The sequence below is a fragment of the Augochlora pura genome, chromosome 8 (genome assembly GCF_028453695.1).
Source record: "Augochlora pura isolate Apur16 chromosome 8, APUR_v2.2.1, whole genome shotgun sequence".
Classification (NCBI taxonomy): domain Eukaryota; kingdom Metazoa; phylum Arthropoda; class Insecta; order Hymenoptera; family Halictidae; genus Augochlora; species Augochlora pura.
In genome coordinates this window covers 2,441,711-2,459,699 of record NC_135779.1, presented here as the reverse complement: position 1 = coordinate 2,459,699, position 17,989 = coordinate 2,441,711, and the positions used below count along the sequence as shown (strand labels likewise).

The following is a 17,989-nucleotide window of genomic DNA, read 5'->3' as shown; positions in this document are numbered from 1 at the left end:
GTGGAAATCTACATATAGCATTCCCGGAACAAAGAGATTGTTCCTTTCCAGTTGATAACAAGATTCTAGTTGTTAATAAGCTTCGGCGCCGTTCGACGGTAATTCGGATCTTTTCAGGCACGGTTTAATTAAAGCCGGTGCGTAAGCTCGGGCCAGAACTGTCTTTGGCGAGTCGTCTTGCATTCTATGGGTTTTTAATTAAGTCGAACGACACGGTGGCGCGCGGCTGTTAATTAGCGTCGCACGCCCCCGGACGACGGTAAAACCGAGGCGGACCGTCCCGATGACGGGATCTCGTGTTCGCAGGCTAGATAAACGGCCGAAACAATAGCAAAGAACATCGTCCAAAGGCCGCGCGTTATCGTCGCTCGAATAATTGCCAAGACGGCAGCGGGCTGCGCTCCGGTGGGCACTATCGGGGCAAACACTGTGTACACGAACGCGGATTTTCACGCGGCAGTAAATCCCGGCCGGCCGTATTTCTGTTTTCCCTCGTATTCCGGCGGAACGCCCACGGGTTTGCGCGCTTCTTCCGATCTCCGTAAACTATCCGCGCCGAGGATCGCGTTTCCGTCGATGTCTGGGTCTACGGGCGTTTGTCTCGCCGGTTCTCGTCCCGGGAGTGTTAAATAAATAAGACGCCGTCTTTTATTGCAACGCGGCCGAGAGAAACCGCGCAAGAGAAACACAGCCGCTTGGTAAATATATATCGATAATACAACCGACGAAATATATATAAGGAAACAAATATTTTCTAATAAAAGAAAGCTCGGTATTTTGATAAAAATGTTGAAAAGTCCGGGTATTTTTACTAATGTCTCTTTACGAATTTCGTCTCTTGTAACTGTTTGCGCAAACATCGTCGACACGAGCGATCCAGCCGGAGCGTCGCGTTTCCGTCGTCGTCGCTCCGGTCGGAGTTGGTTTCGCCAGCGTGAGACACGACTTTTATTGCGAAGAAAATGAGCGTATTTGCGCGCGGCGAAATAATAAACGCTTCGTAAAATAAATCATTAATACTTGTTAGCGCGAACGTCGACCGTCGTCGGCGAAGTTTCGCGCGGGCGTCGCCGGGGCATAAAGATCCGTGGTATCGCGTTTCAGTGCGCGAGGAACGGACACAATAGCTTTCTGCGAATGCCGCGGCGCCCGTGTAACGGCAGTTCGGGTATTTATTGTTATAGTTATTGTATTTCAGGGCGCGTGCAAAACTACCGGCGGGCCCGCCTCCGGTTTAATAATACCGGCCCCCCGCGTACGCCTGAAGCCGGTTTTAACGAGGTTCGTTAACGCGTAACAAATCCGTCGACGAGTTTTCTCGGGCGTCGACGCGTCGGCAGGGAAAATTTCCATTTTCCACGTGAACGCGCGCTTTCGCAAATCGAACCGTCGCAGTTTTACGTCAGCTAAAAAAAATCAGCAAATATATTCGTCGAACCGCCGGTCGCTTCTTCCCAATGCCGAGAGAGTTACCTTTGATTGCTGATCGAGTCCGACACGCTGTCCCCGGTGGTTTCCGACTTTCTGCAACACACAGGAGAAACGTGTTCGATTACACGGACTGCCACGGTATATCCCGCGGATCATCCGATTTTATCGGAACTACTTCGCGAAATTAAGGGAACTTCGGTAATAAGGGGAACTTCGGGTAGCACGAGTCAGTAATTACGAGTCAGTGATTGCCAGTCGGTAGACATAACCGAGTGAATGCGAGGTGAAGGTGCCTAATATTACATCCATTTTTTATTCTCGATCGACAATGCTTGCGTTAAAAATTGAAACCTTTTTTTTTAATGGAAACCCTGTCAGTCAAATGACAAAAAAATTATAAAGTCACGAAGCTGCATGCGCTTGAAATTTGTTGAATTTATTTATTTATTCAGACAGAGGCTATTAGAAGAAACCTGAGAAATTTAAGTAAATTTTATCGTGTAATTTATATAAGACAACACTTGTTAGTCGCTTTTGTGTATACTTAGTATTAAAAACTAAATGATGTATTCCTGCACGATCTACTGGAAAATGCTGAGAATAAATTCCGCTACTTTGTAATAAAATAAAAACTAAAGTTATGCAAATTGATATAAGAAATGTACTTCTAATATATGTACCAGATTAGCTTTTTTAGAGAATTTATCGTGTTCGCCTGTATTTACATATTGGACCTGTGAAATTCGTTTCTTTAGTGGGCCCATTGGTAACACTTTACCCTAAGTCTGCAATCACGAATCACAATGTAACTATTCTTTTATTTAGGATTTTAATCAGTACCCTGTAATCATCGCGCAGGCGACGTAAAGTAGAAAGCGGACCTTTCCGATTAACCCTATACCTCGGAGAAAATCGTGTCGCGAATCTCGGCACACCCTGCATCATATAAACGGAAGTTTCTGAATTTAATTTTTAATTAAAAAGCGTTCAGCCCCGGTTGTTTTCTCGTGGAAAATTGCGATCGCTGCTACCCGTTGCTGGTCTCCTCGCGTCTAAACGAGGGGCCGAGCCTTGCATTCGATGCGCGCTGCCTGCCGATTAAAACTATTTTCCATTAACGAAACCACTGGCTCAATCGGCGATTGACCGTCGCCATTGTTCCCCCGCATAATTGTCCGTTCCGCGGCCGGCTCGCGTTTCAAAGCCGAAACGTGAGACCCTTTTGTACACGTGCCTTGGTACGAAATAAACGATCGGAAACAATTCTTTCGATCTTGAACCGGTCGAGCGCCTGTGAATAACACTCGACTCGGGTATCGTTTCACCAAAAAATTTCCCGGCTTCAACGTGAAATCGCGAATCCGCGGCTCTGTTGTGTGTCAGGCGAAAATTATCGAACGTATTTCTACCATTTAACTGATATTATGGATTTATGACAGAGAGGAAAGATTTAACGAATTTATCGATCTTAAATTCTTCCTTTCTGGTTAATTAAAATTAATGTGTAATATATTCACAGTCGAATAATAGAACTATTGAATCCACTCGATGAATTTACGTAGAAGTGGAAGTCTAAGGTATATAATAGAATAAATCTTAGATTATACTTTCAATCTATTATACCTATTAGAAAAGAGAAATATTATTTCATTGTACTTTAATTTGTATCAACAGATCTGGAAAGGATTTAACGTTAAATTTACCAAATATTAGCACCGACCGGCATTTGTTGGTTCATAACGACGCCAAGACTGAATTTATTTAGACCATTTATCATTTTTATTAAAATCTATGCTCGCATTGATATGTCGATTCAACCATTTTCTACCAGTCTTTGTATTTTCAACAACTCCGCAGCGAGATATGGTACAAAAATCCGCAGTCGATTTATTATTTATTATTTGTCGATTTACTTTGTAACACAAGCCAATTTAGAGATATCTACTAATTAGTTACTCGCTGACAAACGTAGAAGTTGTCGCATCCCCCGGTTGACCGCACGACGTGTAAATATTAATTGTCTACGACAAAATATGTCGAGCACAACGTGTTATCGCCTCTTATCTGCAGCCTTGTTGCAACTTTGCCGGTGCGTTTACACGGACAGCAGCCTGTTGAGGCCAAGATATTTATGGCCAAGCGGAGACATCCTTGCAGACGATGCAGGACACCCTTCTTTGTCTTTCCGGCGCGTCGCGCGTCTAAAAGAGGCGTTCCATTATCCACGATCTTCGCCAAGCAGCTCTCTCTCTCTCTCTCTCTCTCTCTCTCTCTCTCTCTCCCTCTCGTTTTCTCTCCTTCTCGCTATGCTTCGAACACACTCGAGTGATCTTATCGAACGCTTACGAGCACTCTACCGGAGGAGTTTTACGAGTGTCGAACGGCCAGGTCAGGAGTTCGTCAAGAGGCTCGCGAGAACACTATACTACTGGTATGGCCGCACAGTATAATAACTTCTCCGCGAGCGAGCCAATTTTCCAGGTTGTTGCAGAACCGAACGCGTTGTAAAACACGGAAGTCGCATGCACCGAGCATGCACGCGCTTTAATGCAACCCGTACGTCTGTGCACCTGCTGTCATTGAATTTGTGGATACCATTGCTTCGTCGCTGATTTATCAAAGCCGTTTTCGCGAGGGAGAATGGAACATAAGGACAGAATCATCAATTGTTTCGTTTCAAATTTTTATATTGTAAAAGATTTTTAAATTCTTCAATTCTTCCTCCTAATCGATTTATATAACGGGGTTTCCATTGTACTCGCAAATATTTCACATGATTGTTCACATACTTGAAATCAAAGTTCTACAGCCGAAAATTTCGTTCCAATAAATGCAGTTCGGAAAAGTGGAGGTGCACTATATCCGACACAAACGGTTAAATGAGTTACCGTGTTGCTTTTACAGCACCGACGTTGGAAATGTTACGCAAAATTCGTGACATCGTGAATTTGGAAATGCCATTGCGTTGTCCGTTGATTTATCGGAGCTATGAGGCCGTGCGTTTCGCAAAGTGGAATGAAACGTAAGGGATCATCGATTACTTCCTATTATTTGAAATAAAAATGAACGACCGACGATTTTTCTTCCGAGCGGTTCGTCGATGGAGTCCAGTGACTCCCAAAAGTATTCGGACATTAATGCAATTTCGATTCCTACGCCATATATTTAAATAAACATACATTGAAAGGGGAAACTAACTTACAATTTATTAAAAAGGAGTATAATAATTGTCTAAATACAAGAAACTTTTTATTTAGAAGAATCTATATATAAAATGTCTACATAATTCAAAAAATATTTAATTATGTTTCAATTATTTAACATTTTATATTAAATCGAAAGTTAGTTGTACTTTGTCATTTGTATGCTTTACTTTAATATATGGTAAAGGAGTTTTCCTTTCAATGTGCATATATTTATTTAAATCTATGACGTAGAAGTGAAAATTATAGTACCGTATATGGTGCTAGCGTATGTAGAATATTTTTGGGTGGTTTAAATTTAACGACAGAAACAATTTGCAACAAGGAAGATATTTTGGTGACAAACTGCATTCGCGTACCCTCCCGCAAAGGGTGAAATGATAGGATGCACGTTTCGGCTCCACCGCGCTGCACCATACAGCCGAGAGGATTACAGCGGGCGGAAGTTATAGCGTTCATGCTCTCTCTCTCTCTCTCTCCGAGAGCGTTCTGAAAGTCCGGAACAACGAATTGCTGTTACGGGAAAGCGGCGTGCAAAGTAATAAGCGTCATGGACGAAAGGTAGAGAGAGAGAGAGGGGTCGAGAGGAGGAGAGATGAAGATGAAGCGAGGCGAAGCTTGCGGCTTCGAAAACGACGTCTCGTGCCTTTCCATATTAAAGCCACGGGTCTCGCAAAGAGCCGGGGCGTGTGTATCGGGTCAAGGGTGAGCCTTCGTTTCAATTTGCGAACGTTGCAAGCTGCTAGCGAGACGCCAGGCGGAGCGGAATTTCCACGGCGCCGATCCCGAGCGTGCAACCGAACGTGAAAACAAGTTTCGGTCGCGTCTTCTCTCACCTTGCGACGACCCGTATCAGCATGAAAACAACGGCCGGCCTGTTATCGTGTGCCAGTTGCGACGCTGTTTCCGCCGGGCTAGCTACGTTTCTCCGACCCATCCTCCCGCACGCGAAATCGCTCTTTGCCCGTTTACCGCCGCTTTTACGGCATGTCGTTCGGAGCATACGCGGTTTGCGGAAACAGTGCGCGATTCTTGCGGCACCGTGTTCCATTCGGAAATCGAAAATGCAGCCGTTGCTTGTCTGTTGCGCATCGTGCGCGCGATTTCGATCTTCCTGTCAGGGTTTTAGAGCAGCCGTTGCCGTCAACCGTTTATTTCGTCGTTTCGTTCGCACGTATGGGCCGGCCCGCGAAATGTTCTACATGAGAATTTATTCCGCACCGTTTGACACTTTTACTGCTACGCCGTAACCTCAAAAGTCTCGCGAAATTGAAGTATCGGTACACAACGTTCCCGCCTTTTACGGTTACTAATGAATTTATGATGGCGTGCTAGACTAAAAAGTTAATTTTTTAATCGGAGAAGAAAATTGTAGAAACGTCTCTACTGATTGACTGTTGAATGCGGTCATTGTGTTTAAGACTGCAAGCAATGTTGGAGAATCGATCAACTTTTAATGCAAAATACAGTTCGAGACATTGGACACCAAGCCAGCAGAATTTTTGGTAATTATTAGAAACTGTAGAATATCGAACGATCTTCAAAAAATGTTTACAAAAATTAAAATTGATCGAAATGGCAGAGAAATGAAAGACTCATATTTTGTCCCGTTTACTTGAGCGAATAATTAAATATTAAGCATTGTGTTTTGTAGATCTTGGTATCTTATATTACGTGCTGAAAATATCATCGATATCGGTTAACAGAAAATATCAGCTTTTCATTATACAATATATCCTCGTCCGGATATTGATTTTTTTTAAAATAGATCAACTTCGAAACCATCTAAATTTTGCATTCGACGCGCCGATTTCAATGGCCGGTGGGTAAAATCTACAGCCGCGAAATACGGTCGTAAAGACGTTGGATGGTTTTCGAACCGTTCGCGGGACTAATTGGCCATGGGGTAAATGTCGGGGAGCAGAGACACGCGGTCGTAATGGCGCGGAACGCGGACGGAATGTCACGGACGGCCCGTAATTTTCTGGAGTGGACCATCGTCGCGCTGAGAACGGTTCAGGGATGCATTCCTCTTTCAGTCCATTACGCCCTTAATGCCGGAATCGTTCGATAAATCGGATGCTCCGATACATCCCTAGAATCTGTTGCGAGGTAAGAGCGGGTCCTCGAACGAACGGTTGTTAAAACTTGAGAATAGTTCGGGAGTTTCGTTTCGCCTTCCCGCGAAGAAAAATTAGATCACGGGAAAATGACGACGGCCTTCGATCTTCGAGCTACCCTTCCAACAATTTTAACAAGAATTACCTGTTACTAAAATATTGCTCATTATAAAATCCCGGGAGCTCGTCGATGATTCTAGAGCTTGCATAAGGTTCGAGAACTTGCGGAAATAATTCTGGGTTTCGCGGAGAGGTTCTAGGACCATCGAGAAAATTGTAGAGCTCGGAAAAACATTCTGGTAACTGTAAAAAGGTTCTGAAGCTTGCAATAAAGTTCCACGAGCTTGGAGAAACTTCTAGAGCTTCCATGAAAATTCTTGGAATACGTGGAAAAATTTCAAAGCCTTATTTCAACTTACAGAAGATACGATTTTGGAGCCTTGTTAAAATAATTCCGGGATGTGTAAAAAGATTGTACTAGGATCTTTGAAAAATCGTGAAAACATACTATAGAGTTTAGAAAAATATTTTAGAGAGTAGAAAAATTCGCAGGAGTATTAAGAACATACTAGAGCTCGAGCAATAATTCTCGGTTTCTCTAGAAAGATTTCAAAACCCGCGAAAGGACGCCAGAAGCTCGCAGTAAATTCTGAAGTTCGTGAAAATAATTCGCTACTGAAATTTCGTGCAATCATCGCGAGTCAAAGTATCGTACAACACGGTTTAGAGCAACAGTGGTCCAATTAAGCCGCGCTATTCGAGGGTCGTGCTCGATACCATAGAATTGCTTTCGATGATGTCGCAGCCTTATTTTCCACTTTCGCCGATCCAAACTCTCACGCATGAAACTTGATATCTCGCAAATTGCGATTGCGGCGGCAGCAAATTGCATTTGGCTGCGACAACGCTTGGCGGCGGAGTGTTCCATTTGGAATGGCTTTCAGACGTCAAACGAACGGTCCAACGACGTAAAGAGGCGGCTCGGATAGACGACAAAGGAAAACGGAAGATCGGACGATTGTCTCGAAGTAAATTCCGCGCTCGAGGAAACCCGGAAAGACCTCTATCCTCTAAATTCTATTCCGAGTCACCCCGGCGTGCACTATATCGCGCTATCGTCGCAGGGAAACCATATAGAAATTCTCTTTGAAGCGAGAGGGAGAGAGACAGAGAGAAAGGTCAAACAGTTATCGTACCACACGCACACACACACACAGAACGGAACTTTTCTCGGCCTTGAACCGTCGTCGTTCGACGTCTCCGTTCTATCCCGAACTCTGGTCGAAGAACTATGATCGATCGCGGCGACGTTTAGCGTCGCTCAGGAGCACATAATATTCTCCGATAAACAATATCGCCATTGTCGTACTTCGACCGCGAACGAAATTTTGCCGACGTCGCCGTCCCATCGCGGCGACCCTGTTTTAGGAAAGAAATTACGATGCATTGAAAATCACGGTTTGCCGAAGTGCCGTCGACGGCGTCCACGAATTTTGCATGTGTTATTACGGAGTTGCCGCGTTATAACGACCTTGCATTGTGTTAGCCGAGGGAAGGAACGCAGGATCGCGGCGACGGAACGCGTTAAGGGAGCAAAAAGAGGGTGTCAAGGCTAGCGACACGCTCATGTGACAAGGTACGCCGTCGCGGCTCCCCTACGGCTGGGCATCGATCAACTCGATGAAGATCTTCGTCGTAACGATGTTTTCTCTTCGTCGTTTACGGGCGGAAAATTCCGTGATTACACAGGACTGAAAAAGCAACGGGAATCGTTCGCCGCGCGTTTAACAATTAACATCCGAAGGCCGAAATGGAAATCCAGCTGTCTTTGTTGCGCGACAACGACGACTTCCGTCGAATCGAGCAACTACTTTGGCGACCATCGATTCTACCCCGACTCTTCGTCGCTGCGCGGAAAAGTTTAATTTTCTTTTCACTTTGCCGGTGCGCGGGGTTGGCACAGCTTTCGAACAGTTCGTGTACTTTTTTAATAAAACCTCGCCGCCCGTTAGGAGGAACCGCCTCCTCGCCTCGGGTTTCGAGAAAAACATGCACTCCGGGCAAGACGCGGGACGGCCGCCTGGAAATATAACCGACGTGAACTACCCACCCCTCGTTTGACGTAGCCTTAAACGCGTCAAACAATTTCTCACTCTCCTCCACCCTCCTCCCTCCCTCTCCTCTCCCCGATTCGCTTTCATTCGCAGCCAGCTTGCTTTCATTATCAACACGACGCTCGCCCGACACCGAGAGTCGAGGAAAGTCGTTTAATTTTTTAGAAATATGAGGCGAGGCCGCCTGGCATTGTTGCATCGGAGATCGCAGAGTTTCCCGTGGAACACTTCAATTTCTAGCGGCTTTTATCATCGAGCCCTCGCCTCTCGTTTTATTTTTTTAAACGACGCCGGCTCCGTTTAATTTGGACACTGGTTCGACCACGGGAGTTTTATGCGGTCGCAACGTGCACGGATTTTTCGTGGCGATTTTCACGGACCTGTGATCTCGAAGTTTACAGGAAGACGGTTGCATTTTATGCACGACGAAAGTTTATTAATCAGTTAATTATTATAGACCGTTGATAGGATCGTTTGCATTCATGGGACAATGTCGAGTCATTTTTACTGTCGAGATATAGTTGTAGAATGGAGGGTATTAAAATAATCGGTGTTATCAGTAAAAAAATATAGAATGTACAGGTGTCACAAAAGTCATTGGCAATCGGGAAACGATGGGTTCCTCAAGGTATTTGAAATAACTTTTTTCCTTAGGGCGAATGAAATTCGCGACGGCCAACCTCGCCTCTCATTGGCCAATGTTCTTCGTTAATAACTCGTTAACGAAACTTCGGATAAAATTTCTGTAAAGGAAAAAGTTACTTCGAACGAAGTCAGGAGTTCCTATTTGCCCGATTGCGTGAGATTTTTGCAACGCCCTGACTAATCCTTGACCCAATTAGCACCGCGAGTTATGAAACACGTCGTACATACGAGCCAATTAAACGAGCGACGATAACGCGTGTTTCGATGGCGATAAATATTAGCAGCCCGTAAGAGAATTTCTGTAATTGTCGAAACTTCGCGTTCGCAGTCCTCGAGGGTCGAATATCGCGCTCCTTGGAGATTCGCGCGGAGAATTGTCTCGCGTTTAATCGTAGTAAGAGCGTCGGCGCCTTCTGCGTCGCGCGGTTGACGGATATACCGGCTCGCGATGAAATATGCATAACGCGAATAACGGTGCGCATTAATTAATTTGCGAAACGTAATACGGCCTAAAAGACATCCCGGCACTGCGAGAGATTGTCGTCGATCGTACCGTACTAATATTCATTATCCGCGCGCCGCGCCTTTCGCGCGTTAGCAAACCCCGTGATCCCCGAATTAAACAGGGGGATCGTTTTTTCCGTCGCGCATAAAACAAACAGACGAATGCAACGCGCGGGACGATTTTAATTCACCGTCACGATTCGGGCAACGAGCGCGTTATTTTGTTTCAGTCCGAAAATACATTTTTCCCGTTCTATCCTCGGACAAATATTAACCGGTGATCCTGAAACGGATCTATTGTTATCCGCGTCGAGCGAAAAACAATCCTATAACCTCGCCGGCCAATTACGAATGCATGTATCACGACCGCCGAGCGACATAACCGGCCGACTACGAATTACAGTTACCGAGCTATCCATTAATATTTCAAATTGCAAATTACGAGACCTCCGGCCGCGTTTTCGAAATTCAACCGATGCTCCGTGTCAAAGTGGCCTGCTTGCCCACTGTCAGTCAACGTGAGACCGTTTTATTGCAATATACACTAATTAGTTCGCAGCTGCTTTCTCCACTGTGCTCTCGCCACCTACTCTCTCTCTCTCTCTCTCTCTCTCTCTTTCTCTCTCTCTCTCTCTCTCTCTCTCTTCTCGTTGGCTTCAAACATTTCACCCATGTCCAACGTCCATAGATTACATTTCGGTGTTTCGATTGTCTGGTTAGATGAGATCTCGATTGAAATATTAACGACAAGAGAACATGGTTTTACTTCATCTCGAAGTAACAGTATAGCACATTTATAGCTAGCACATTGCTACTAGAATTCATAGTTACAAACAATTTAATTTAATTTATACGGTTAGAAAGATAAAGACGAATCGAATAAATATTTATTTAAATCAAAATGTTGTCGGAATAATGTTAAATAATCCGAATAAAAACGATAGAGTATAAATTGTTTCTACCACGGTTTATTGATTTATTTTTTCCCGTTTATAATTAATGTTTTTTGAAACGTTGCATCGGAAAGTCATTACCGTCGGGTAAATCGAACATTGATGCATAATTAAATAATCTTCCTACGAGCGCGGATGAAAGCATCGGAAATTTTATGATTTTATAAATATTCGAAACTGAGCCGGATCGAGGGCGTATTCGTATAAATAATATTCTTATAGAATTGCGAGAAAACAAACCCGGTTAACAATCGCCCGCATTATCGTTTGAATAATTTATTCGAATAAATTATAAGGAATTGTGATTCCGATGAATTATAAAGAATTACAATTCGAATGAATTATTCGACTAAGAAATATTTAGTATAATAAATTATTCGACTAAGAAGTATTTAGTAAAATAAATTCTTCGAACAAGAAGTATTTAGTAAAATATATTATTCAATTTAAAAGTATTTAGTAGAATAAATTATTCGACTTTTTTATTTGGATAATTATCACATAAATAATCTGAAACAATTCTAATAAAATGCCCAACTCTTCTACATTCCTTATCTTATAATTACTCAGATTGTGAAAATCTTTTTGATTTAATACTAAATATACTTGTCTATTGATTCGATAGTAAAAATTGCTCAATGTCCGATCAAATGGGATCTCGCCACTTTCACGCTCGATATTTCTAGCATGAAACGCCGCGTGTGGTATAGCATCGGCGTGGAAACGCATTCGAGAATTTTTCGGCTGCAAAATCGAGGGCGACGCCCACGTAATTTTAATTCCGCGGACCGCGCATCCGCTGCGACGTTATAATAGAGGAGCGAACGGTGAAGGGGTGAAACAAGCCCGCGAACGGAGACGGTTAAGCGAGTACTATTTGACGAGCAGCATAGGAAATCCATTCAAGCGTAAGAGCATGGCTAACGCGATACATACCGGTTTTGATCGGGGAAACGCGACGCACTCGAGCGTCGGACGCGTCGTTTGAAACTCGAGCAGCCCGGACACGCTCGTTGAATATCGTTATTTCAGCGAGAGCCATTCGAAATCGACGATAAATTCATCGCCGGTGGGCCGGGATAACGCGCGCGGCAACCACGCGAGCTCGATCGTCCGTCAAGATTTTACTAATTTGCGAGAAAAGTGGGTCGAGATGCCGGGATAAAGCGACGCCGTGTTATCGTAGATATTTCATGATCCGCGTGAGTCGCGGGTAAATTTCGGAAAAACAGTTTCGGAGATGGATAGGGGTTGGCCGTGGCAGACGAGCTACTTTGCAAGTATAATGAAGTGTCTGGAGTCAATCAAGTGATTTCGGAGCCCTCGAGAGGGAGATTAAAGTCGCGAGGAAGACGGCCAGGGTTCCAAACTGTGTCTCGAATTAAATGGGACGGAGTTTCGAGACTCGCGAGAAATTTTAGCGAAAGTCGGATTAACTTCGTGAAGAAAACGATTACGGCGCGGACCCGCGAGATTTTACGACCAATTTGACTGTTGCGAAAACAGAACTAACTTTGAGAAGAGAGCTCGAAAGATGGCATAAAGAATAGTGTAAGATCAATTCCTACAAATCCAGTCATATTAACCCCATGACGTACCATTTTCTTTATAGTCACTGCGATTAGGAATTTTTTTAATTAATATAATATCTTAGAGGGGACATAACATTAACGTTTATTCCGTGCCTGAATTTACTGGAACGCTTAGATATTAATAACAAAGGATTACAATTTTATTCCAATTTCAGAGAATAGAATAACATCGATACTTGATCATTTATTACTAGTAATACATCGACATATTAACACTAAACCTATCAATCGCCGATCAAACGTTATTACAAAAATTGTGCGATATAAATAAAGTTGATAAATGCAGGGTTAATTGTATTACAGTAAATTGGAGAAAATCCCGGGCCGGTCGGAAAAGCGGAAGGAACAGTTTCGACGGTGCAGAAAAAGGTGGTCGAAGCTCGTAAATATCCTGACACGGGGCCCGTTACACCAGGGAGAGCCCTGTCTCGGGTTCGCAACAGATGTTCGTGCGAACGATCGTGGCCGCGGACGAAGGTTCGCCCGGCCGACTGATTAATTACGAGCGGCTAATTAATTCACACCCACCCGGACGGTCGGAGGCCTGCCCGGCCAGACGCGGCGCAGGACTAAATTGAAACTCGCCGGACAATGGGAAATTGAACGGGCGGCGGACCGTCGATCGAATGCGAGAAAGGTCGTCGACGATGCCCCATCCCGACGTGTGCTCGACGCGCCGGCGACTTTCGCGATTGTTAAATATGTATGGCGGGACATGGCTTTCCGGAACGGGGGCGGAGGCTGCCGTTTCAGATCCCGTGGTTCGGTCGTGTTTTCAAAGCGTTCCTTCTGCGCTGCAGGGGAATACCTGCGTAGCGTTGTAATTACCGCGGAATTTATGCATTTGTGACAAAAATGAATAGAGTGAAATTCGGAACAGGGCATGCATTTAAGGAATTTACGAACTGTCGTATTAGCAGAATTATTAGATTATGGAATTCCTTGCTATTAATGCTTATTAGAACATAGTCGACACGTGTACTTTATCTTATTCTATGAACGTATTAGGACCTTTGTGGAAGATAATTGGCTACATATTTTTACTCGAGCACGTGTCATAATGAAAATTGCAGAAGATCGCATGAAATTATATTATAATAAAAATTGCTTATATTGGTTTCTTACATTTTTCCTTTAGAAAAGATGATACCTAAAAACATTTCAATTTTGTAATAATTTTGTTTATTCAAGTATATATTATAAGAAAAATCGTACGAAGTTTAAACCAATTTTGTCATTATTATAACACATTACACATTAGTCGCATTTAGAGTTCAGAGATTCTATTATTAACGTAGCAAGTTTTAATATGCATGAATATTTATTAATTACCAGATTAACGAGCTAACAAGAACAATCTGTTCCATATTTCTCATCAATCCCGTCATAAATGTTAAAAATCTACTCTAATTGCACACTAGCCGCAGAAAGTATTCGAGCCCAGGTGTTACTTTTCCAGCCCTCGAACGCACAAGTCTGAGGGCTATTAAAACTTGATGCGTCGTCTGGACGGACAGGTGTCCAGCGGCTCGATAGGTCGGGGTGCAGGAGGACGCGCCGCAGATCAATTAACCGAGATAATTAGATGTTCGAGAGAACAAAAGATACAACCCTCGCAATCGGATCCACGAGCAAGGGAAGCGGGCAACGCCGTTAATTCTGCTCGTTGCCAAGATTCCATCGGTTCAACCGCTAAACGAATACCAAACCCGCTGTTTCGAGATTCGAGATTCTAGTATCGCGGCGCACGGTGCATTAGGGAGCTGTCGCGATTATTATGCCCGAGCAAACATTCCGACACGAACCCTGGTTGGGTCGGGGCACCATCGCGAGCCGCGTCTGCAATTAGGATTGTTTGAGCAATCGATGCTAAATATCCGCGCGACGAAACCGTTCGGAGTCTGCGGCTTCTTATCTGGAAATCTGCGGCATAGTTTTCATGGGAACGGTCGCCGTAATGCGTTAATAATATCGCATGTACAGGTTGTCACCAAAAATAATAATAATTTGTGAATAATTGGTGAAAATTCCTCTATTACGAAAAGAAAAAGGAAGACATTTTATAGTCGTGACACTGGTACATTAAAAAGGATAAATATATATTATATATATATTTATTTATTTTTAACATATTATATTAATATATTATATGTTAAATTACATTTATATATATCACCATTATAATAAAAATAAATATATATGTATATTTATTATACTGGTGATATATATAATGTAATTTAAATGTAATTTATCACGTATAAATGTAGTATGTATATATGTATAAATCATGTATATATGTATAAATGTAATTTAATCGTAATATAATATTAATACAATATTTAATGTATAATTAAATATTGATATAATAATATTATAATAATATTAATATAATAGATATGCAAATGAAAAATGAAAGCAAAATAATAAACCAAAGTTGTCTCCTAATATTTTTAATAATCGTGAAAACAATGTAACAATATTCTAGAATTCCTTGCAAAGCTCACGTTATTGTTCATTCCATCAACAATGCGTAAAATCTACTACAAGCTCCCTCGCGTCGAGTAATAGTAACGCGCGTCTGGCCATTGCGCGCCACTTCTACTTGCATCGCGGACTAATCCACGTTGAAATTTCGCTCGACGTAAAATCACTCGGCCCAGTTACAGGACACTCGGTGTGCGAATATTTCGATGGACAGGGTCGAAGCACGATCGAAGACGCTCTTATCGATTATTATTCGTTTCCGGCGACTTGATGCCGGCATTTCGCTAGCCTCCATTGTCCAGCCTGTCCGCGACAGCCTGTCGGATGTGTCCCATCAGCGTGATGGGGTTCCGGTCTGTGTAATCGAGCCTCGAAAGGTCACAGGGAAGAAGGGATATTCTTTTGGTTCTCTCTGTCTCTCTCTCTCTCTCTTTCTCTTTTTCTGTCTTTCTTTCTCGGAAAGACATTCCTTGCTAAAAGAGCTACTCCTACCGAATTCCGTAAGTTTGCTCGGCCACGACGGTTTACTATGCCGAGACACGTCAACAAAGATACCAACCGCCGGGTGATATCGAGAAATTGTTGCATCCCAACCCAGAACGTATATACTTCGCCCCTTGACTTTCATCTCGCCGATAAAACGCGTTACCGAAGCCGGCAGAGATCGACGAAATGCCATCGGTGGATTAACCCCTTGCTCTACGCTTCCTTTCGCACTAAGTTAATTAACACCTATCTGTCCTTGATACTTTCCCTAACCCTAGAAAATATCAAGGTTTTATTTCAGTCATACGTTATATTTTGAATATAATAAATAATGTTTTAATTACTGAGAGTTTATTTTATTTTGTATCGATTTTTATTTTCTTTTGGCTCGTCTTAGAGTTAATAGTGACAAATTCAATTTGATTTCGATCTAGAAGGAATTAACAATATTCGTATTTAGTAAAACTTGCGTGAAATTTTCGTCACGAGTCTGACTCTTATTATAGTGGAATGGGTCGATAATTTCTGACTCGATGTGGGCCCACGAAAGTGGAAGGAGGGCGAATAATCTAGTTATATGGCGAAGAAAATTTTACCGGTGCTAAAAGACGGGGTGGACTTATTCCCTTCGGGATCGCGATCCACGTGACGGAGCCCTTCGCGGAGCAAAAGCTAGGCGAAAGGTCGGCATAACGCGGAAATTGCGTGCTAATGGAATCGCGAGGCGGACCCCGTCATTGAATTCGCGCTTTCCTATACGCCCACACCATGATTCGAACCTTCGATCTTGCTATTCCCTTCCGGCGAACTCGCGTTTCCGTAGGCAGGGTCACACCTGTCCAGCAAATGAACGCTCGTGCTGCATCTTTCTTGAAATGATTGCTATTTTATCTTCTTAACTATTATTTATTATCTATTGTATTATTAACTATTATTTATTATACACGGATGATGGAATCTCTTAGCCTTAACGAAGATGCAAATTAGTTGATATAATAACAGAGGAAGAAATCGCGGAAGGAAAGTACATCAGCGAAGAAAGAAAATTAATAGAAATATATTAACCCTTTGCACTCAAGACCGGGGGTACTACTGAAATAATTCTATCACGATCCAAAATAATTTTTATACCAACAAAGTCTAGACATAAAAGATTGTTAAAAGTGAAACTGATGGTAGAAATCGCAAGAATCGTCTTTACCTGCATTAAATACACTTTGTCGCATAAAATGGAAATATTCCAAGACGAGAAGTTATTTTAGATTTAATGTTAAAATAGCTTCGACTGCGAATGGTTCAAACGGAGGGGCTGTAGAGTTATGTCTGTCAAGTTGTAACTTCCTTCCTGCTGCTTTCTTAATCGCCGGAGGTTTCAGGAAAATCACCAGGCAATGATATTCCCTGGAAAAAGCGCTAAGCTACTTACAACTAATTAGGGACCGTTAGCCCCTTGTACTACGATTTCTTTCTCAGCTGCGTTAATTAGCAGTTCCGTGTTGTTAATTTTCTACGCGAGAAGAAGGACTTTATCAATGACGTTTACTGACGTTAACGTTTATTATTACATTTCATGAATAATGATATATCTAATGAATATATATATATTTAAAAATATTTTTAGAAGTAACATAAAACTCATTAATTTAATGCATTGCCTTTTAAAAAAGTAAAGCAGTGGTTTTCGGATAATAAAATCCAATAATGCTTGAAAATTAAATGAAATCATGGGAATGTTGAGATATTAACTGAATATCATATTTTCTGCGGAGCACTGTAAGAATTATAATAACTATTTAAAAGCCCCTGCACAGCTGAGGAGCTGAGGTCCATAGCATTCTACGAGCTGCTCTAAAATATCGAGAGCAACGATTGGAAAACCGAGCATGAGAACGCAAAATTCCAAGGTGTCTTTCATCGGTGCCCGGTGAATGGGCATTTCCCATGTGACGATCATGTGGCGTCCCTTCTCGCGGAAATTTCTCAGCTGGCGCAGAGGCGGACTCGTCGCCTGGGCGCGGTCGCGATCTTAGATCGGGTTTTGGATCGCGTGCTCACCTGTCAGCTTGCGTGTCGATCGGCTGTAATCTCTGGACTTGACTCTCCTTCTTGCTCGTCTTCGCCGCCCCATTGTCCTCCGCTTCGTGCGTCGTCCCGTCTCCGCAACCTTTCTCCTCCACCTACGGCGGAAACGAAACGGACGTTAGCCTGTCGGCGCTGTAAATGCCTCCGTGAAAGATCTTTAACCCTTTGCACTTAATTCCCGCCTCTTGAGGGACATCGTAATTGTTGGAGAAAGATAACGGGACTGTATTATTTGTTTTGATAGAAAAACACGTGGAAAGCGTCAAAGGACTTGCTATCATGAAACGTGCAGTTTCACGGCTTGCAATGCGTATTGGAAAATGCTTGGAATTGATCATACTGTAGTAAATTATAAAAAGTCAAATGTTGATATCT

The 17,989-nt window shown here is 42.9% G+C and overlaps 2 protein-coding genes across 5 annotated transcripts in view; one reads left to right on the top strand and one right to left on the bottom strand.

The window, feature by feature from the left end:
* Positions 1-17,989, top strand: part of LOC144474271 (sex-regulated protein janus-A) — an 87,143-nt gene that overhangs the window by 32,031 nt on the left and 37,123 nt on the right. The gene's annotated exons all lie outside the window — the stretch shown is intronic.
* LOC144474270 (phosrestin-2) overlaps positions 1-17,989 on the bottom strand; it is a 63,685-nt gene that overhangs the window by 29,973 nt on the left and 15,723 nt on the right. For all 4 annotated transcript variants that reach the window (XM_078188965.1, XM_078188968.1, XM_078188969.1 and 1 more), the window contains exons 3-4: positions 17,588-17,709; positions 1,474-1,524 (exon numbers count right to left, since the gene is read on the bottom strand). In XM_078188965.1, coding sequence (XP_078045091.1) covers positions 1,474-1,524; positions 17,588-17,709 — 173 coding nt within the window. The remainder of the gene's footprint in view (positions 1-1,473; positions 1,525-17,587; positions 17,710-17,989) is intronic.